This window comes from Carlito syrichta, unplaced genomic scaffold (assembly GCF_000164805.1).
Source record: "Carlito syrichta isolate Samal-C Ts95f unplaced genomic scaffold, Tarsius_syrichta-2.0.1 Scaffold303700, whole genome shotgun sequence".
NCBI classification, from domain to species: Eukaryota; Metazoa; Chordata; class Mammalia; order Primates; family Tarsiidae; genus Carlito; species Carlito syrichta.
Window position 1 is genome coordinate 46,322 of NW_007247796.1, and position 23,260 is coordinate 69,581.

Here is a 23,260-nt window from a genome sequence, read left to right on the forward strand (position 1 = left end):
GATTTATTGTAGAGATGAGGTCTTGCCAAGTTGCCCATGTGGGTCTCGAACCCGCGGGCTTAGGCAATCCACTCACCTTAGCCTCCCAAGGCGTGGGATTACAGGCTGAGCCACCGAGCCCGGCTTATTTTTTATTTTTTGAGAAAGCAGGATTTATTAGAGGACAGAAAAGCTCCCACAGTGGGAGAGGACCCGAGGGGGTTGCCCTAGTTTACTTTAAAAGTGAGTTTTTAGTTGCTTATTTAACCCCAATTTTATTGCAGATGATGTTGGCTGAATATCAGAGAGTGAAGTCAAAAATGCCTCCCACCATTGAGCAACTAATGGTCCCTCATTTGGCCAAAGTGGATGAAGCTCTCCAGCCCGGCTTGGCTGCACTGACCTGGACATCACTGAATATTGAGATGTTTTTGGAAAATGCTTTTGCAAAGATCAGTAAGTCTGTCCAAATGGTTACTATTTCCCAATTTCAAAGGCTTAGTATTTGTTGAGTTCTTAGTATCTGTTGTATGTTTTCTTATTGATATGATGATATAATTGATGAAATGAAGAGGGTTATTCTTAAGCCCTTTCATAAGGAATTGTGCCAAAGTATATGAATTCAGTAAATTCTTTGAAAGTATAAGTATTCACTATTTAATTTTATCCCAAGGGATTAATTATGCATTTTCTTTTATTTTGTTTTTTACTCTACTTAGGTACACAATATACATATTTTCACTATTTTATCTTTGGGCATTACAATTTATTTTTTATGTATTTTTAGGGAGTTGTTATGTCTTTTTTTATTTTAAAGATGTGGGTTACAATTCAGGGTTAGGTGTACAAACGTCGATTATACAGGTACCCTTGTTGATGAGGTGTGCCCCTCTTTCCCCTAGCAGTTTCCCTCCACTGCCAATCCCACTCCCCCTCCCCTGGCAGTTTCCCACTACTGCCATGGGCATTACAATTTAAAGAATCTTTAGAGTGATTCAACTTTTTATACTAACGGGTTATTATATTTTGAGACTCCAACTTGAAAGATGGTGAGATTTGGATATCATATAGTTCTAAACAACAGGATACAGTGGAAAAATCTAAACAAGCACTATTTTTTTTTATTCATGAGGTTTAGGATACCCTGATATAATAAAATATGGTTTCCCAGAATCAGCAATGGCTTCTGATTCTGTGCCTGTGTGCTTTGGTCTTGCTTCAAGATGGCCTATAATCCCAGCCAAAGGCCGAGGTAGACCTCTGGTGACCAACATACTTTGGGCGATGAGTGTGGTCTACAAGAGGTGTACAAATATGCTATAGAGAATGGGCTCAAATACGTCTGGGACATCAGACCATATAGTCAGATGTCTTTTCTGGAGTACTTTCTGGAGCCTTTAACATGCCAGTGTGCAGTGGGTCTCTGAAAGTGGGCTTTTGCATGTGGCATTTCCCAGAGTTCCTTGGCTGCCTCCTAGAAGGACATATCAGTGCCTTACAGATCTTTTGTGGGAGGCAGAGGGGCACAGTATAGCACATGGTAATGATAATTTTCTCGGAAAGACTTAGACGATTCCATTCTCCTGTCCTACCGAATGTCCTCCACCTTCTCCTCTTCATGGCCCAGTTCTCATTTTTGTAGTGCAGAGTAAGTGCCCTCAAGAAACTGCCTTTGACTACTCTACTTCATGCGACCACTTCCTCCTGTTGTATTTAACAGTTGGGACCAGAGATTCTATATTTTGGTCGTCTTCTAGTGGTTTCATATTTTTCCTCAAACCAAGTGCAAAGAGCTTGCACATTGGACTGTTTCTCATACTTCTTTTGTATTCTTTTTCATTGGAGTGTAACAGACACCTACACGATTGTAGATTCATAATTGCAATAGTTTTATGTCGTTAGTCTATGTCTATGTCTTCTTCTTCTTCTTCTTTTTTTTTGAGTTGGAATCTCACTCTGTTGCCCAGGCTAGAGTGCAGCGGCATGCTCACGGCCACTGCAACCTCGACCTGTTGGGCTCCGGCGATCCTTCCGCCTCAGCCTTCCAAGCAGCTGGAACTACAGAAATGTGCTACCATGCCCGGCTAATTTTTTTACTTATGTAGAGATGAGGTCTCGCCAAGTTGCTCTAGGCCGTTCTCGAACTCATGGGCTCAGGCAATCCTCTCACTTTGGCCACCCAAAGTGCTGGGATTACAGGTTTGAGCCATCACACCTGGCCCTATGTCTGTTTCTTTATCACCCTAGCCCTATTCCTATCCCTCCATCCTGTCACCGCATTTCCGGTGAGTAGTGGTAGTATACTAATTTATAATTTAAATTGTCAACAACTTGTCAGTTCGTTTTCACTGTATCTTCCAAGTAACTTAGGGTTCAGAACGGTGCCACTGTTTAAATAACCTGGAACTTTATATTCAAGACCACTTGAGAAGTATTGGGTTGGGGACATGGAGTAAAATGAGAAATTATGATTGAATCCCCTGCCCCTACCCTCTTTGTTTTGCTATATAGATTGGGAGCCAAATTCAAAGACAAACTATAAAGGAATTTTTTGGATACGAATGGATATCAAGCCATAGATGTTAAATAGCTTCTAGTGTTCCATAGATGTAAACAACAAACAATAAAGATGAGTTTAGAGCCCAGTTTCTTTGTTCTAAATTAATATTCTTTTCAAAATATATCTCCCCAGGAAATAAAACAAGAGGAAATTCACTAAAATTCTCTTTGGAGGCATTTATAAAATGTAAAATGTCTTCATAATGAGTTATCACATTTGGATGTTTTATTGGAAGGTTAGCTGGAGACAAGGAGATAGTTTCTAGAGAAACTCTTCTTAGTTATTGTATTCTATTTTGTTTTTCTTTTTGTAATTTACATTAAGGAATTTAGTAGAACAAAGATTAACTTTCTTTGGGAGACAAAACTATATTAAATTTCAAGAACAGTTGGATTCTTTGTTGGATTAGTGAACCAATTCTCTTTTTACAGGTGGTCATTTGTATCCTGTATTGGCCACTCTTCTGAATAACAAACAGGACTTCTACCGACATGATTTTGTATAGTTTTTGCACAAAAGTGTTAGTTTCTTATTGCTGCTGTAACAAGCTGCCAAACCTGGTAGCTTAAAATCACACAATTATGAATGTTAAAAGTCTGAAGTGAGTTTTGTGGGGCTGCAATCATGGTGTCATCAGTGATGGTTCCTTCTACAGGCTCCAAGGGAGAATGCTTTCTTTAGCTCTTTTTAGCATCCAGAGGCTGTCTCCATTGTTGATTCATAGTCGCTCCATCTTCAAAAACAGCAGCATAGCATCTTCAGATCTCTTTCTTTCTGCTTGTTCCTCTACTTCCATGGCCATATTGTCTTCCATCCTACCTCCTTCTAATAAGGACCTTTATGACTACATTGACCCCACCTGGTTAATCCAGGATGATCTTCATATCACAGGATCCTTAATTTGATCCCATCTCCAAAATTCTTTTTGCCATATAAAATAGCAGTCACAGGAAATTTGGACATGGACATCCTTCAGGGCTATTTTTTTTCAGTTTACTGCAAATGTCCTAAAAGATGCATTGAAGAATCAGTGAATTAGAAAGAGTGAAGAATCTTATTGATCACATATACTTATATAAAAGTGTTGGCTCTGTTGTAGTAGTGAATACATTTAGCAGGCAGAATTATTTGACATCTTGAGTAGTCTCTTTAATAATTAGCTTAGAAATGATTGAAAACTTTTGGACTTTTATTCTTTTTAAAAAAATTTTATTTTGAAGATGTGGTGTACAATTCAGTGTTAGGTATACAAATGTTCATTATGTAGGTACCCTAGTTGGTGAGGTGTGCCCCCCTCTCCTGGCAGTTTCCCACTACTGCCAATCCCTTTCTTATAGTATTACGATATCTGTTTAAGTTCCGCTTATGAGTGAGAACATGTGATACTCAGTTCTTCTTTTCTGTGATAGATCACTCAGTATTATAAATTCTAAGTCCATCCAAGTTGGGCTTTTATTCTTTAGGAAGTGAAGATATTTATTTAAAGAAGTGTTACCATCTCTGATACATAATGGCTATATAACGATGATTTCCCTGTATTTAATTTCAACTTTATTTCCTAGGAGAACGCAGTACAAAAAGAGGGATGGTATCTGCTGTATGGTATCTATTGAAAAAATGTATTATCCCTCAGATGGATATCCATTGAGCATCATTACTATTTTAGATGGAAAATTGTTGTTAGTTTCTTTCAGAGTGGGTCTTTTCAATATTATTACTTCAGCACAGCTAAAATGTGTACCCTTTGATATTAAGAGTAACAGAAAAATCAGGGGAATTTCACTTCAGCAATATTCGTTGACTACCTCTTATGGAATAGGCAGTGGGCTAAATGTTGACTATTTAAGGATGGAAAACATGAATTCCAGAAGAAGATAAGACACATGGTTAGACAATGTAGCATCCACAGAGATGGAAGGATATTCAGGCTACCTTGGTGGTATAGGAGGAGGGGACCACTTGATTGCATGCAGATTCACAGGGGACCTCATGGGGGAGATCCACTTAAGCCAGATCTTCAAGTATGAGTCAGAGGCAGGCAGGCTGAGAGTTGGAAACTATTACAGAAGAAGATTGTGACAACCAAGTGGGAAACAGTGGGGTGTACGGGGAACAGAAATAAACCGAGAACCTTTAATTCTGATTTTGTGACTGTCATTTAAGCACGTGTAGAGTTTTTAAAAACACAATGCTTTACTTAATCTCTTTTATTCACTTTTATTTTTTTCCACAGAGGACCTGGAGTTGCTGCTTGACAGGGTCAATGATCTGATTGAGTTCCGCATTGACGCCATTCTGGACGAGATGAGCAGCACGCCTCTTTGCCAACTTCCCCAGGAGGAGCCGCTGACCTGTGAAGAGTTTCTCCAAATGACAAAGGTTCTCAGAAGATCGATGCTTTTATTTAAGTTGTTTTGGTCATTCGTTTTCCTATAAAGGGCATTTTCTGAAGCATAAATTAGATAGTAGTCTCTACTTGTGATGCTCTGTGATAGATGTGATTTTAACCAGGAACTGTCTGACAATAATTTGAAAATGAAGAGAAATACATCTAAACAGCCCGTTAGATATGAGGAACACAATGTTTTTTTCCCTCAGATTGATAGGAGAAAAATTGCCATGGAAATTGCCATTTTTTTGGTGAAGAATAGTATTAGCCATTTTGCAGAAGAGCTTCTAGTAAGCAGGATTAATTAATAAAAAAGTTGTTTTGAACAGCTTCTGGACAGGCTTTCTTTTTTCTGGAGAGCAGTGTTTTTAAACTGGTGTTCTGTGCCATGAAATTTTGGAACCATCGCTAGGAAACCTGGGAAAGGTGTCAGTTGCTTAGGGTAGAGACTGTATTTAGATTCACTCCAAATTGACATATTAAAATAAAGGCCCTCAAAAGATCTCCATTTAATTTTTTGTAACCCATTATTTCTCAAACATATTTGCAAATATGTTCCCTGTGCCAAGAGTAAGCTCCTGGAGGCAGTGTTCCATGAGGTGACTCTCCAGGAATATCATTATGGCACTTTAGCATGATTTACAATATTCTCAATAGGTGTCATGCGATGAAAACTCTTCATTTTTTTTTTTTTTAAAGAGACAGAATCTTGCTCTGTCACCCAAGGTGGAGTGCGGTGGTGCAATCATAACTCACTGTAACCTAGGCTCAAGTCATCCTCTCATTTCAGCCTCCTGAGTACCTTGGACTATAGGTGTATACCACAACACCTGGCTAATATTTTTATATTTATTTTTAGGCTGATTAACTAGGCTGCTGTTACACAGCCAAAAAATGCTGTTGTGGAGACTCATACTCAATGACTTTGCAACTCATGCTGTTCTCATTTTATGAACTTCAGGGTAACAGTCATTTATCTATTTAAAAACTTTTTTTTTTTTGATTCAGGGTCTCACCCTGTCATCTCAGCTAGAATGCAGAAGCATGATGACGGTTCACTGCAGCAGCCTCTACTTTCTGGGCTCAGATGAGCCTCTCTCCTCAACTCCTGAGTAGCTGGGATTACAGGTGCCTGACTAATTTTTTTTAATTTTAATTTTTTTTGGTAGAGACAGGGTCTCACTATGATGCCCAGGCTGGTCTCAAACTTCTGGCTTCAAGTGATGGACCTGCCTCAGTCTCCCAAACTGGTGGGATTATAGGCATGAGCCACTGTGTCTGGTCCAATGATGCTTTCAGTGTGGCATGTTAGCGTCCCCGAGACCACTCTTACTAGGAAGACTCATGGAACTCAGCAGGTAGTTGTACTCAAGACAGACTTACTACTGTGACATAGTAAGGAGACATAGGTGGATTACAAGGGAAAAAGACTGGCAGAGTCTGTGGAAATCCCTGCAGACATTTTATGCTTTCCCCCTTTCATGAGGGCTCACATGAGGCTCACTTTCCACCATCAGCAATGTAAATTCAGCAACTTATTTGTGAAGTGCTTCTGCCCAGGGAAGCCTCACTGACCAAGGTTCTTGTTGGGTCTCCTCATATTTATTCCTTCAACAATTTTTGTGGAGCTCCTCTGGCCAACTTCTGCTGGGGAAACAGAATTAACCAAAACAGATGAAATTCCAGCCCCAAAAGCAAATAAGCAAATAGCATGACAGGTGGTGATAAGTTGAGTGGAGAAAAATTAAGAGGAGAAGAGGAATACCCGACAGAGAGTTATGATTTTATATATATGATCAAGAGAGATTTCTGTGATTATATTTGAAGAGAGGAAGCAAGGGAGCAAACCATGTGAATATATTCAGGAAAGAGCATTCCATGTAGAGAGATGACCAAGTACAAAGGCCCTTAGGTAGAAGCATGCTGTTGCATCTGGAGAAAGGATACTGAGTTGAAGTACATCGATTATGTTCATATGCTGAGATGGAAGATCAGGCAGAGAGGAAAAAAGGGTGCTTGGTAAGCGTGGTATCTGAGGAAGGCAGAGAAGCTGTGAGTCAGAACTTAGGCTGTGATTTTACTCTTGAATAGAATGAGAACAATTTCATTAGCTGGTACAGGAGGAAGGCAGGTTCATAGTTGAGGCTGATTTGTCTTTTGGGTGAGGGCATGGGGTCGAGGAGTTGTTTGAGTCCCCATGTCATGGCCTCCATTTGCTTTGTGCTGTAGAAAAATCAAGGCCATTAGTTGAGTATGATGAGGAAGGACAGCGTCAAGGTTTGAGGACTCAAGGCTATGAAGACACAGCCCTTATGGGACCTGGAAGAGGAAAGTGACTGTAGTCATATAGAATGATTCCAGGGTAGCATTAGGTGCCGGGATGAGTTCAAGAACCATGAATTCCTGGTGCCGAATGGTCTTATCACCATGACCTATGTGTGTCAGTGGAAAGGACAGGTCACTTGGTTCATTTAGGTTGGACTCCTCCTGGGTGGGGCAGTGGAAGGCTGAGGGAGTGATAGAATAAAGGGTATTGGAAAGATAGTGATTGAAGGAGAGGGTGAGGACCAGGAGAATAGGCATGAAGAAAATGTGGGTCCCTGGTCTGCCAAGACTGAAGCATCAAGGGAACGAGGAAATGGTGGTGCTCCATGCTGATTAGTCAAGGAGAAAACTATCAGGATTCGAAGCCACAGACTTTTCGTGGGTTTCAGTGTCTGGGTGTCATCACAGGAGTTTGGTGTTGAAATTATGTGGGATGAGTAGAGACAGCAACTTTGATTTATTTTGTTTGACAAAGGGGATATTTTAGAGAGTCTGTTTATTATTACTTTGTTCTCATCTTGTTTATATTCCGTTTATTAATTTCTGTGCTGTTTACACTTTTATGATTATGTCTTCTCTTAGAAAAAATTGAGAGGTGTAAACTATGGAACTTGTATAAGTTCTTATATAACTTAGAACTATATAAGTTTTTGAGAGGTTATCAATCCTGTCTCCCAGAAGTCTCAGTATAAAGGGATTTTGTGATTTCAAATGGGTGTTGGTTTTACTGAGAGGACTAATTGCAAGAAAGTTAACTTGCAAGAAAGTTAATTGAGGATTCCCTGTGAGAGCTGGTCCTGAGAATGAGAGATCACATCCTGGCTCATGTGTGTTTCTCTTCAAGGTAGAGTCAGAGGACTTAATATTCAGAGTTTAAAAAATTTTAGTGATCTCTCAGAGAATGTTAGTTTTTATGAGGTGAATAAGCTTTGCAGATGTCTAGGTCCTGTGGTTATATGTGTCTTGCTGACTAATAATAATAACAAGCATTTTTTGCATACTTACTTTATGCCAGGCATTACCTTTTGCATTTTACATGCATTTATCTTATGGGATACTTGCAATAACCTAGGAAGGGCTCTACCACTATCACCATTTTACAGATGGCAGAATTGAAGTTAAGAAGGATTTTTCAAAATCTTGCAGAGCTGGGATGTGAATCCATAAAATTTGGCACTGGAGTTTATGCTTATACTAGATAATGCTAACTCTGCTCCATTCCTTACCCAATTTCTGATCCGCCTCTTTTCATAACTGTCCCTGTCTCTTTTTTCTTTTTATAATTATCTCTAAACTAGGTGTATATTGGAGGTTGGTAGTTGGGTGAAGTTCTGAATTGGGAGTGAAGTTATTTTATACTTTATTTGATGATGAAGTTCAATAGCTTGTTTCAGTATATATCAGAATGTTCTTGTGTAATGGCACCAAAATGCCAGATGCCCTGCAGCAGTGAGTGAAGGTGAAGGTCATTGTAATGAGGAGATAACAGAACCATGAGGCTGGCATATGAGGTGGACAGTCCATGAGCAAATTAGGGAGTCTCAAGATGCATAACACTGGAACTTGACATGGAACTGGACCTTGTGACTGACTGACAGTCTATTGTTTACTTTCCAACTAGGTGGTAAATCACGAATCCTGTCTGTATCATCCATCTATATCTGTCTATGTCAAATGTCCTGTAGAATCAATCACTGTGCCCCCAAATCATCTTAGTTTATATTTGTTAAAACTAGTCTTCTTTTTTTTTTTTTTTTTGGAGTTGGAGTCTCACTCTGTTGCCCAGACTGGAGTGCAGTGGCCACTCCTGGCCACCGCAGCTTCGACCTGCTGGGCTCCAGCGATCCTTCCGCCTCAGCCTTCCAAGTAGCCAGAACTACAGGCGCGCGCCACCACGCCCAGCTGATTTTTTGATTTTTATTTTAGAGATGAGGTCTCGCTGCCCAGGCGGGTCTCGAACCCGTGGTCTCAGGCAATCCACTCACCTCAGCCTCCCAAAGGCGCGGGATTACAGGCTGAGCCACCGAGCCCAACTTGTTAAAACCATTCTTAAGAAATGCGTCATCTAGTTACAGGAGTGGGGAATATCTTTGAAGTTAATATAGATGATAGGGCTGGGTGTGGTGGCTCAAGCCTGTAATCCCAGCACTTTGGGAGACTGAGGTGAGAGGATTGCTTGAGTCCAGGAGTTCAAGACCAACCTGGGCAACTTGGTGAGACCTCATCTTCACAATAAATAAAAAAATTAGCCGGGTCTGGCGGCATGCACCTATAGTTCCAGCTACTTGGAAGGCTGAGGCAGAAGGATTGCCTGAGCCCAGCAGGTTGAGGCTGTGGTGGCTGTGAGCGTGCCACTGCACTCCAGCCTGGGTGACAGAGTGACACTCCAACTCAAAAAATATATATATAGATGATAGTCTTTATGTATTTGGTGACTATGACTTGTTGGCAAAGGTAAGGAGAGAAGGAAGACTGACTAGATTCGATTTATGTGATATGAAGAAAACTTCATGGGAAAAGAGACTGCTGATGACTTTTGGAGTTATTTCTTCCACTGCTAGAGAAGTTCATGCAATTTGGGTCCGTCCACACAGCTCTAATTGGTTTCCTTATCTTTAACACATTCCTTTACAGGATACCTGGCCTGGCTATTATGAAGGATGTGGCCAAGTGTCACTGGATCTAAAATCTCACCTGAAGGCTGAGCTATAGTGCTGCTATCATTGCTAATGTGCTCTTAAGAGCTAGGTATGTAAATATGACATTGCACTAACTTTTTAACTTTTTGCTTAGGACCTTTGTGTACATGGTGCTCAGATACTAAATTTTAAAAGCTCATTAGTGGAGGAAGCAGTCAATGAGCTAATAAATATGTTGCTGGTTGTGGAAGTTTCACCTAAAGAAGAAAGTGAAAAAGTATACACTGATTCAAAAAATGAAAGTTCAGGTAAGAAAGTAAGAAACTGGGTAATGAAAATGTCTTGTTTTTCTGGGACACTTGCTGAAAACTAAAATGTAATTTTTTCATGGCAATTAACTTCATACTTCAATAAACACTCTCCCAGTTTTGTGATCATATTTATAAATCTGAAATTATGATTCTGAGCCTATTGCAATGACTGTGTTGCTAATTCCCATTCCTTTTTGTTACTCTACAAGCATGCACTTTGCATTGGCCCTTGTTAACTCTCTTTGCATTTATGTATGGGCAGGTGTTTCATTTTACCTTATCAAGAGTAGGATGGATTATAGATTGGAATTCCCCTTGGAGAGCATCTAGACTAGAGTGAACCTTTTGAAGGACAGAGGATGACACTGAGATACTGAGAAGGGAAGTTATTCCTCCAAGATTTTAAGGTTATTGTGGGAGAGAGTGCCAGAACCCAGGGCCCTGGGGGGCCATAGCTCCTGCCTCTCTTGTTGGCTGTTTTCTCACACTGAGGAGGAGAGGTTTCCATTAGTTCACGTGGTGTTCCAATTTTCTCCTCCTGCTTTTTGATGGCCTCACTTTCCAAGGAGTGTGATGTTTAAGTAATATTAAGCTTGCATATAATTTATCTTATTTTCTTTCATTTAATTGCAATAAATGGTTCTATCTATTATCTATCACCTATCATTAATCATCTATCTATTATCTATCATCAATTATCTCTATCTGTATCATCTATCTATCCATCCATTTATCCATCTGCCCATCTGATTTACATCTATCTCTTTCATCTTGTAATAGCAAAAAGGGAAGAAGGAAATTCTGACACCTTGGCATCCTCCCTTAATGCTGGGGGTGAACCTCTGCTTTTAACAACAATCACGAGAAAAAAGAAAGAGGCTGAGATGTTAGAGGAAGAAGGCTGCGAGTTGCTTTCTCATTTCAACCATCAAAACATGGATGCTCTTCTGAAAGTTACAAGGAACACGCTAGAGACCATTCGCAAACGTATTCATTCCTCCCATATGATTAACTTCCGGGGTAATAATTCCACATTTTTTGCCTACTGGCTGGACAGTCATAGTATCTGGTGTATATGTGTGTGTGTGTGTGTGTGTGTGTGTGTGTGTGTTTGTGTGTGTACGTGCGCATTCATGTTGGATTCAAAGAATCCACCTTTTACTGAGTGCTTCCTTGTAAGTTTAAACATGATGCACTTTGATCATCCCAGGAATTCTATGAAGTGGGTACTATCATTACTATCATGTTAAAACAAAAGACTGGAATGTAGCACAGAGAGGTCAAGTGATTTGCTTAGGTTTTTGTTAGTAACATGAAAATTGATATTATTTTAATCTTTTTCTAATAAGATGAAAACATATAAAATTAATTATTTAACCAGAGAAAGAAAGATACACATTTTTAAAGAAGATCTGAGAAGGGACCCCAAAACCCCCCTGAAATTTATTTATAAAAATTGCGTATTTTTCCTTACTTCTTTAAACTTCAGTCATCTTCAAAGTACTATTTGATGCAATACACCTATTGAGATGCTTTTTCCACTGCTCAAAACAGTTTTTGAACTCGTCAATCCTGATGCCTTTTAGTGCATCTGCTGCTTTTTTTTTCACCTCTTCCACATAGACAAAACATTTCCCTTTGATGAGTTTTACTTCAAAGGGAAACAAACAAACACAAAGTCACTTGGGACAAGATCGGGTGAATAGGGAGGGTGGGACATGGGAGTCATGCTGGTTTTGGTGAAAAACTGCTGAACACTCAGCACAGTGTGGGCAGGTGTGCTCGTAAATCACCCATCATGAAATGGGCAAAGGTGTTAAAGGAATCTAAAAAAAAAAAAAAAAGAATTTGCTGATACTGAACGCAGTCTCTCACAACAATGCTAGCTAATACACTGATGTCAATGGGTTCCCAGAATACATACCTAGTAGGAGAAGCCTGTAATAAGGCAATTGTGGTTTTGTTTTTTTTGGGGGAAGTCCCCTCTTTATGGAAAATATTACTTAATTGTTAAATTATTTGATATTTAGCCATTCCTAGAAAGTGGAAGTATCTTACATATGTCACAGGCTTCAAAGGACTTTTTTTTTTTTTTACTATTTCTATACTGCTCTAGTTTTTTATGCTAGCTGCTTTCCTCATTCTCAATACCATCATCTTCTTCCTCAGCACAGTTCAGAAGTAGGTGCTGTATTTCTCAGGTAAGCCACAAAAATTCATCAAATCTAGAGATATTTTGAAATTAAATTTTAAGTTAAAAATAGGAGAGAGAGAGAGAGAGAGAGAGAGAGAGAGAGAGAGAAAACAGTAATTAAGTAAAACTGAAAAATATCCGGTCTATCTTCAACAGAAACTGGGCACTACTAAAGAATGGGGAGAGAGTGAGGGATGAGGGTTATGGAACTACCCACTGGGTACCATGTTCACTACTGATGGGAGAGGGTGTGTCAGAAGCTGAAACCTCACCTTCACACAATATACTTATGTAGCAAATCCTCACATGTGTGGCATGATTCTAAAATTAAAAAAAACCCTGAAAAATGATAGGATAATAAAATCTTTTTACTTATTTTGCTTATTGAGATTTAAGGGAAAATATCTTTAATCTTTAATTAAAAGAGGATAAATGAAAGTGGAAACTTTGGAAATTTTTTTTTGTTTGGTAGCATAGTTTATTTATTTATTTAAAATGTTAAATTAAAAGCGTTTATTTTTTGAGTTGGAGTCTGACTCCGTTGCCCGGGCTAGAGTGCAGTGGCACGTTCACGGCCACCCCAGTATTGACATGCTGTGCTCAGGCGATCCTTCTGCCTCTACCTTCCAAATAATTGGAACTATAGGCGCATGCAACCATGCCGGATTACTTATCTATCTATCTTTTTAAAATTTCACTTTAGAATGGAGGATAATCCTTTTCTTTGATGAAGGGTTATTACTAGGACTTATCAAATGTTGATTGACATGTTAATTTTTTTTGAGAAAGCAGGATTTATTGAGAAAACAGAAAGGCTCCCACAGTGGAAGGGGACCCAAGGGAGTTGCCCAATATACTAAATATTAAATCACAGTTATTCCCCAACTGTACAGGTATTTACAACTATATAAAGTTGTGTATGATACACACATACATACACATATATATGGAAGGTGCAAAAAAATGCATACACATTTTAAGAAAGAAAAAAAAACTACTAAAATTGTAATAGTAAGATGAATACAAGTCACATTTGACTTTGGGAGTTATAAAAGGTGCTCAAAGTGGTTACCATCAGTGTCCAGACACTTCTGATTGTGGTGAACATCTCTTAGCATTGCTTAAAACGTGCATACATTTTTTGGCACCTCTGGTATGTATCAATATCTGTATACCAATACCTGTATTCAACTTTATAAAGTCCCTTTAATATTAATGGTGAGTTATATTTTATTTATTCTCCAGTTTTTAACTGCTCTGTGTTTGGATTATATACACTGTGATAGGAAAGGCATATTTTTTTTACATGAAATTCCAAACTGGTTATTTATTTTAATGTTGGGTTATTCTGGTAGCTATTCTTGTTCATTTCTTGCTTACTTATCCTGTTATTTAGATGGAATCATCTTTATATTCTATGTAAGAGCTTATAAGTAAGTGTGATCCCACACAGAAATCTCCTTTATGGAGGATATGCCAACAAATCATAATCAGCAGAAAAATGCCTTGGGTTCCACCAAATTGCTCTGTTATATTGAGCACAACTAGATTCTCTGTTGGTTTTTATTCATTCACCCAATACAAATGTTGTTTGACTGTATACCTATTGTGAATTGCTTTAATTTTTTGGGTTAAAGATGATGCAAATTCCACTTTAAATAAAAAAATGAATTCTTCCATGTTTTGGGTTAACTCAGACAGTAACAGTGTCTCTAAGATGAAGCAGAGCTGTCTACCCATTTTCCGAGCAAGCATGACTCTGGCCATTCCCAACATCGCCATGGCCCCTGCCCTGGAAGACATACAGCAGACACTGAACAAAGTTGTGGAGTGCATCATCAGCGTCCCCAAGGGGGTTAGACAGTGGAGCAGTCAACTGCTATCCCAGGTGGGCGTGGGATGAAGAAATGATTTCGTGTAGAAGTTGCTTCTTTCACAGATGGGATGGAGCTGAAAAATGTCCTTTTACATTGCAGAAAAAGACACACGAAAGAAAAATGGCTGCTTTGCAGAATAATGAAGACAGCGATTCTGATACTGAAATGGGAGTAAATGAACTTCAAGGTAAATGTTCTTTTATTTTATTTTTAATGGTCATTGCAAATAAACATCTATTGAGCTTAAACATATTCTCCCCCCATACAATTCTCAAATTATTTTTAGATCAAAATATTAATTAGTGAGCTGAGTTTAACTTTACAAAGTATTAAGATCCATATATTTTAACATTTTGTTATTATTATAAATAGTCTATTTCTAGAGGCTATGTCACTATTGGAGCAGTGCTGATTTCTGGTCTAATGTGATGAGAACTGGGAGCAAGAAGAGATTTGGTTTTACAGTATTAAGAAAATCTTGTCATCATCACAATCATATAATGTATCTATCTCTCTCTTTTTTTTTGAGTTGGAGTCTCACTCTGTAATCCAGACTGGAGTGCAGTGGCATGCTTCCGGTCACCCCAGCCTCGACTTGCTGGGCTCCAGCGATCTTTCTGCCTCAGCCTTCCAAGTAACTGGAACTATAGGAACAGCTAATGTATCTCTCTTTTAAAAAATTTTTTATTTTATGTGGTACATACGCACAATGGAATATTATGCAGCCATAAAGAAGGACAAACATGAACTTCGGAGCATCTTGGATGTATTTAGGGTCAATCACACTCAGTGATCTATCACAAAAACAAAGAACAGAGTACCATATGTTCTCACTCATAAGCAGATCTTGAACAGTGATCATAATACTATAAGAAAGGGATTGGCAATAGTGGGAAACTGCCAGGGGATGGGGGTAGGATTGGCAGGTGAGGGAAACTGCCAAGGGAGGGAGGGGCACACCTCATCAGCAAAGGTAACTGCATAATCAATGTTTGTATACCTAACCCTGAATTATACCCCACATCTTTATAATAGAAAAAAAGAAGGAAAAAAATTTTTATTTTAAAGATGTGAGGTACAATTCAGGGTTAGGTACATGAATGGTCACTGTACAGGTAAAGTTTGGGTACTCTTACTAATGTTATGTGCCCCCCCAGCAATGTCCCACTACTGCCAATCCCTTTCTTATAGTATTATGCTAAATGTTCAGGGTCTGCTTATGAGTGAGAACATTTGGTACTCAGATCGTTGTTTCTGTGATAGATCATTGAGCATGATAGACTCTAAATCCATCCATGTTGCTGCAGAGTCCGTATATTTGTTTTTCTTTATGATTGCATAATACTCCATTGTGTATATGCACCACATTTAAAAAAAAATCCAGTCCAGTGTCTATGGGCAGCACTGTTGCTTCTATGTTTTTGCTATTGTGAATAATGCTGCAATAAACATGCATGTGCAGTTATCTTTTATATAGAGTGATTTAAGCTTCTTCATGTATATTCCCAGAAAGCGGATTGCTGGGTCGTGTGGAAGGCTGATTTTTAGATCTTTTAGGAACTACCACACTGTTTTCCACAGAGGCTGTACTAGTTTACACTCCCACCAACAGTGTAGAAGCATTCCCTTTCTTCCCCGCCCTCCGCCTGCATCCTCTCCAGCATCTGTTGTTTTTTGAGTTATTGTTGATGGCCATCTTGACTGGAGTTAGGTGGTATCTCAGTGAGGTTTAATTTGCATTTCTTTGATAATTAGTGAGACTGAGCATTTTTTCATGTATCTGTTGGTTGCTCATATGTCTTATTCTGAGAAGTGTCTACTCATATCTCTTAAATATTTACTGATATTTATGTGACCCATTTTATGTTCTGTTATTTTTGTTTGTTTGTTTGTTTTTGAGTTGGAGTCACTCCATCACCCAGGCTGGAGTGCAGTGGCACACTCACAGTCACCCCAGCATCGACCTTTATCCTTCCACCTCAGTCTTCCAAGTAGCCATATCTATAGGCTCGCGCTAACACGCCCAGCTAATTTTTGATTTATTGCAGAGAGAATTCGCCAATTTGCCTGGGCTGGTCACCAACCCGCAGACTCAGGCAATCCACTCCCTCAGTCTCCCAAAGTGCTGGGATTACAGGCTGAGCCACTGACCCCGGCTATATGTTCTGTTTTGCTAATGTGCTATGATTTTTTTGCTGTGTGTCCCATGGTTTTCATTTGTATTCTGTAAAATTAAGGAATAGAAGACATCCAGGTTACTAATGGTATTAAACGTTGTCTTTATTCTTCATACTTCTTGTAAATCAACTCTCCACACAGTAGACCTTGTATAATATTGTTAGTGCTTATCTTCTCTGAGATGTTAAATCAATTAACCATGAGGAAGAAACTGAGGCAAGTTCCCCTTTAAAGTAAAGTTGGGCCGGGCTCGGTGGCTCATGCCTATAATCCCAGCACTTTGGAAGGCCAAGGTGAGAAGAATTCCTGAACCCAGGGGTTTGAGACCAGCCTGGGCAACTTGACAAGACCTCATCTCTACAATAAATCAAAAAATTAGGCTGGCGTGGTGGTGCACACCTGTAGTTCCGTCTACTTGGAAGGCTGAGGTGGAAGGATCGCCTGAGCCCAGCAGGTTGAGTGAGTGTACCACTGCACTCCAACCTGAGCAACAGAGTGAGACTCCAAAAAAAAAAAAGTAAAATTACTGAGGAGGATAAAACCTGCTCAAAACAACTTTAACCGTAACTTACACGGTTACTGATTTATTATTTAAGGTAAAAAAGCATAATTGTATTAATTTCAATTTTATGTTATTAGGAAACATTGCTTTACTTCCTAGAAGAGTTTGAAAGTCAGAATTTTCTATACTCAAAATATGTTCAGTCATGAATTATTTCTTAAGTTGAGAAGAAAAACTGTAATGAAAACTTGCATACATATACTTGTCATGACAAAAAGAGTTAAAGAAATAGGCTGCATCTCTTTTTATAACTGGTTTAAGATATAAGTTGCATAGCATAAAATTATCCCTCTTAAAGTATAAATGTTAGTGAAGTCCAAGGGGAGGCCCAAAACTTTATTTGTAACTAAACCACTTATGTATGCAATCCTGACTTGCGCCCCACCACTTTAAAAATAAAATACAATTTTTAAAAAGTGTAAAACTTAGTGGTTTTTAGTATATTCCCAGAGTTGTGCAATCATCACAACTACGTAATTAAAAATTTTTTTTATCACCCCAGAAAGAAACCATGTACCTGTTAGCTGTCACTCCCTATTCCTTTCTCCTCCAACTACTGTAGAAGACCCACTGGTGATCTGCTTTCTGATTCTATGGATTTGCTTATCTGGACATTTCATATATTGTTGTCCCTTGGTATCAATGAGGGATTGGTTTCAGGACCTCTTACAAACTTCACCTGTACGATGATCACTTATGTACCTAATTCTTAATTGCACCCCACATATTTAAAACATAAAAAACAACAACAAAAAAATCAGAATCTTCAGACACTCAAGTTCCTAATGAAATGGTGGAGTATCTGCATGTAATGTACATACATTCTCCCATATACTTTAAATTATGTCTAGATTATTATAATATCTAGCACAATATAAATAATATGTCAGCTGTTGTATTGTTTAGGGAATAATGACAAGAAAAAAATGTTTGCACATGTTCAGTACGGTTGCAATTCTTTTTCCCTGAATATTTTTGGTCTGTGGTTGGTTGAATTCATGAATGCAGAATCCATGGATTGGGAGGGCCAACTATAAAAGGAATCATACTCTATATGATATTTTGTAACCAACTTCTTTCATTTAACATATTGTCAAATTGGTGTTACATGTATCAGCACTTCATTTTTCTTTATTGCTGAGTAATATTCCACTGGATGGATAGTCCACATTTTATTTATCTATCAGTAGGTTGATGAACATTTGGATTGCTTCCTTTTTTGGCATTCTGAGTGTTACTGCTATAAACATGTGTGTAAGGTTTTTGTGTGGACATATGTACATTTTCATTTCTCTTGGGATATACCTAGGAGTGGGATTTCATGGTCCTCTGGCAACTTTATGTTTAACATTTTTGAGGAACTACTGGCCTGGTTTTCAAAGTAATCATACCATTTTATCTCCTCACCAGCAATGTATGTGGGTTCTGTTTTTACCTCCTCCATCTTGCTATGGAGGTCTTAATTTGAACTGCTGAATGAGCATCTTTTCATATGCTTTTGGACCATTTGCTTATCTTCTTTGGAGACATATCTACTGAAATTCTTTGTGTTCTTAAAAAATTGCATTTTTTTATTGTCATGTTGTTAAATTATTTATATGCTATAAGTACAGATTCCTTATCAGATATGTGATTTGCATATAATTTCTCCCATACTATGGGTTGTCTTTTCACTTTCTGAAAAGTTTATCTTTTGAAGAATTAAAGTTTGAGTTTTGGTTGAATTCAATTTAGCTACTCCTTCTTTTGGTGCTTTTGATTTTGTATCTAAGAAACCATTGCTTAACCTAAGAGCAGGAAGATTTACTCTTATATTTTCTTTATAGGTTATATATTTTTGCTTCTATATTTAGGTCTATGATCCATTTTGAGTGAAGTAGGAATTCAAATTCATTGGTTTGCATGTGGATATACAGTTTTACCAGAACCATTCATTGAAAAGATATTTTACCAATTGAATTTTCTTGAGACCTTTGTTAAAAATCAATTTATCATAGATATAAAAGTAAGCATTTGTTTCTGGATTCTTAATTTTGTTCCATAAATCTTTACACTTATTACAGCACCACACTCTCTTGATGACCATATCTTTGTAATAATTTATTTTGAAAATTTTTAAATTTTGAGGTGGAGCCTCACTTTTGTTGCCCTGACTGGAGTGCAGTGGCATGCTCATGGTCACTGCAGCCTCGACCTGCTGGTCTCAGGTGATCTTTCCGCCTCAACCCTCCAAGTAGCTGGAACTATAGATGTATGCCACCATGCCTGGCTAGTTTAATAATTTTTGAAATCAGGAAGTGTGGGTCTTATATAATATTTTTATTCTTTTAAAAAATTATTTTGATTACTCTGGGTCCCTTGTATTTCCACATGAATTTTAAAACCAGCTTGTTAATTTTTACAAAAAAAGCAGTTGGAATTTTTATAGGGATTGTGTAAACCAATTTGAAGAGTATCGAAACAAAATTTTAAAAACATTTAAATAATGCAATGTATGTCCTCTGACATGATGGGATGAAATTAGAAATCAACAATAGAAGGAAATTTGGGAAATCTACAAATATATGCAAGTTAAACAACATGCTTTTAATAACCAGTGAGTCAAAGAAGAAATCACAAAAGAAATTAGAAAATACTTTTATGATGATGCAAAGGAAAATCTCCAATACAAAAATGTATGGAATGCAGCTAAAGCAGTACTTTGAGAAAAAATTGTGCTCCTAAACATTGATGTTAAAAAAGAAGAAAGATCTCAAATCAGTAACCTAGCCTTCTATCTTAAGAAACTTATCTTCAAGTTCATAGATTCTTTTTTTACTCAACTCACATTTCATTCTTTGTGCTTTTTGAGTCTAGAATTTGTATTTGGTTCTTTTATATTTCTATCTTTTTATTGATATTCTCCAAATTGTGAGACATAATTCTCATATTTTTTAATCTTTTAGATAGGATTTCTATAATTCTTTGAACATATTTATTATAGCTGATTTAAAATCTTTGTCTAGTAAGTCTGATATCTGGATTTCTCCATGCATTGTTTTTATTGAATTGTTTTGTTCCTGTGTATGGGCACTGCTTTTCTGTTTCTTTGCATATCTCATAATTTTTTATTGTTGGAAAGTAGATATTTTAAAGAATATATTGTGACAACTCTAAAAAATCTGATTCTCTTTCCTCTAGGTTTTATTGTTTTTGCTTTTTTTTAAAATTGGCTTTGTTGAGCTATTTCTGTAAAATTTGCATTCTCTGTAGTGTACAGCTATTGTAGTCTCTAGTGGTTAGCTAGTTGTTAGTTTAGTGATTAGCTAATGATTACATGTTTTCTATTCCTTTTTTCCCCTCTCTTCTGGCAAGTCAATAATGCAGAAGTTGTTCTGCTTGATGGTGCCCTATAAATCTCTTAAGCTATTTCCACTCTTTACTCATTCTTTTTTTCTCCTCAGATTGGATTATTTCCAGTGAAATGGCTTTGGGTTTATTAATTTTTTTCTTCTTCTAATCTGTTGTGGAATCCCTCTATTGCATTTTTTAGTTCAGTTATATATTCTTCAAGTCCATGATTTCTGTGTGGTACTTAAAAAAAAAAATACTTTCTATCTCTTTGTTGAAGTTCTCATTGTGTTCTTGCATTTCTCTCTTAACTTCTACAAGCATCTTTATGATCATTACAGATGTCTCTGATTTATGATAGCCCAATTTCTCCATTTTTCAACTTTATGATGAGCTTATCAGGTTGTTACTTCATAGTAACTTGAAGAGCATCTGGACTTACAATGGTTTGGCTTGTGATTTTTCAACCTTATGATGGGTTTATCAGAGTATTATATACATTTTTGACTTATAATATTTTTGACTTACAACGAGTGAATCAGGCTATAACCTCATCAGAAGTTGAGGAGCAATTGCATTTTGAATTATCTGATGGGGAAATCACATATCTCTACTTTACTCAGGTCAGTTTCTGGAAATTTGTCTTGTTCTTTTATTTGAAATATATTTCCCAGTTTTTTCATTTTCTTTGACTCTTTGTATTGATTTCTGTGTATTAGATAAGACAACTACCTCTCCCAGTCTTGACAGACTGGCCTCATGTAGTGGGATCTCACAAATCCATCTGTCAGAGATTTTAAGATGCCTCTGAAATATTCATGTTTGTCCAGACTGCTGCCTTTATTTTTGATGGGTCCCTGTAGCTTAGGATGTATGATTTTGTTAGTACTCTGGGACTGGTAAGATAGGAGCAAGGCTCTCTAGTTGTAACTGGAAATGTTGAGGGTGTTTGATTTGTGTTCCAGTTCCTTCTATCTTCATTGGTGAAGCTGATGACAAGTGTTTATCTCCAACTCTCTCTGCATTAAGCTGGAGAGAGGATCTGTGGCAAATGCCTGAGTACAGGCACCTTCTGATCCTAGGGAGATGGTTGCTGGAAGTGGGCCCCTTGTACATTCACCTCTTTGTTTTCTGTGGTCTAGGACCACTCAGAAATGTAAGCTACATCAACTTCCTGAGCTAGGTCATTAAAGAGACAGTCTCTTGTGTGGGAGCTATAGAAGTTGGGGCACTTGGTGTGTGGCCAAACTCCTTTCAAAAAGATTGGCTGAGCCTATATTGATCATTGTGAGCCAGGGACAAGGCTCATGAAGTTCTATGCTATGGCTCCAGTTGCTGGAGGGCTATCATTTGTGTACCCTATTAGCTCTCCCAGTGCAAGTTTGTTAGAGACCAGGCAATCAAGTAGTCACTGGAAATATGTGTCATAAGCAAGCCCTTTCCAGAATGAAAATGGAAATTTCAGGTTCCTGACCCTTTTATTGCACTGCTCCAAAATGGTATAGCCCCTATCAGTGTTTGCACATCTGTTTAAATCTGCCTCTTTGTTTTGTGATCTAGGGAGACTCACATATACCTGGTCCCTTCTGTTCATAGAGCTAAGAGGTTTAGGATGGAGTCCTTCAGGAGGTACCTGTAAAAGTTGGGACACTCAATGCAAAGCTTAAACCCCATCTAGGGAGAGCTGAGGACCTTGTTATTTTATTTTTTAACATTTTGTTTTTACTTTTTGTCCTCTACCCCCTGGCAGTGGCCCGCTACTGCCAATTCCTTTTTTATAGTATTATGATAAATGTTCAGGGTCCACAAGGGCTGTGTTTTTAAAGCCCCTTCTCTGCACTATTCCTGGGGGATAAATCCCCTAGAAGTGCTTATGCACCTATATTATACTGCTGCTTTTTTCCTGCGGTCTAGAGAGATACACATACCAGCTCCATCTCTGAACTTCTCCTGGGGAAATGAAGCCCCTGTGAATGCTTTGTGCCATGTTAAACTTTCTTGTGGCCTAGAGAGACTCATGTATGTCTAATTCCTTCCACTCCCAGAGTTGGTGAATTAAGAGCCAAACCATGCGAAATCTTAGCGTTAGGGTAGTGTATGTGAAGTCCAAACCTCTGCTCCACAGAGAGAAGCTGGGGGATTCCTTTCCCAATTTTATGGTTCAGGCTTGGAGTGGAATCTGTGCGTGAGTGTATGTCTACTTTTCCAACCCATTTGATGTGGATATTTTCTTAGTTGTGACATGAGTAGGAGTCTCTCAATTGGTCTCTGACTTTCTTTCAGAGGGAATTGGTCTGTGAATAGATGCTTATTCAGTCAGGAGTTTCTTATTACGCCGTGCTGTGGATGGCATTCTTCTCATTCTCAGTCTTTTTTCATCAGGCCCTTAACTTTTTTTGGCCAACCTCTTGTTTTCCCCAACTATTATCAATGCTTCTGACAGTTGTGAAGTTAAGCAATTGTTGCTAAGTCTTTTGACAAATGCCTTGGGAATAGGGCTTTTTTACTCAGTGAGTTCTGAGTCAGGTCAAATAAAGATAAAACTCTCTGAAAGGGACTTTTCCAAGGAACTTCCAGATAGGTCAAATAGTGATAATTCTGTGGAGTTCCCTAAGGAGCTCCAAACTTATTTTGGCTTTATAGGGACTACTAGGCTACTGATTTTCACAGCTATAATTGATGCAAGTCTGCTGTTTCTCAAGACTACAGTATAGCTGGAGAGGGGCAATGGGAAAAGAATAAGTTAAAACACCAGGCCGGGCTCAGTGGCTCATCCTGTAATCCTAGCACTTTGGGAGACCGAGGCGAGTGGATTGCCTGAGCCCGCAGGTTCGAGACCCACCCGGGCAACTTGGCGAGACCTCGTCTCTATGATAAATCAAAAACTAGCCGGGCATGGTAGCGCGCCTGTAGTTT

The 23,260-nt window shown here is 38.3% G+C and overlaps 1 protein-coding gene across 1 annotated transcript in view; it reads left to right on the forward strand.

The window, feature by feature from the left end:
* DNAH5 (dynein axonemal heavy chain 5) overlaps positions 1-23,260 on the forward strand; it is a gene marked incomplete at its 5' end in the record, with an annotated part of 277,065 nt that overhangs the window by 45,829 nt on the left and 207,976 nt on the right. The window contains 6 exons of the mRNA XM_008059081.1: positions 264-435; positions 4,773-4,918; positions 10,047-10,200; positions 10,984-11,223; positions 14,095-14,285; positions 14,374-14,461. Of these exons, the coding sequence (XP_008057272.2) occupies positions 264-435; positions 4,773-4,918; positions 10,047-10,200; positions 10,984-11,223; positions 14,095-14,285; positions 14,374-14,461 (991 nt within the window). The remainder of the gene's footprint in view (positions 1-263; positions 436-4,772; positions 4,919-10,046; positions 10,201-10,983; positions 11,224-14,094; positions 14,286-14,373; positions 14,462-23,260) is intronic.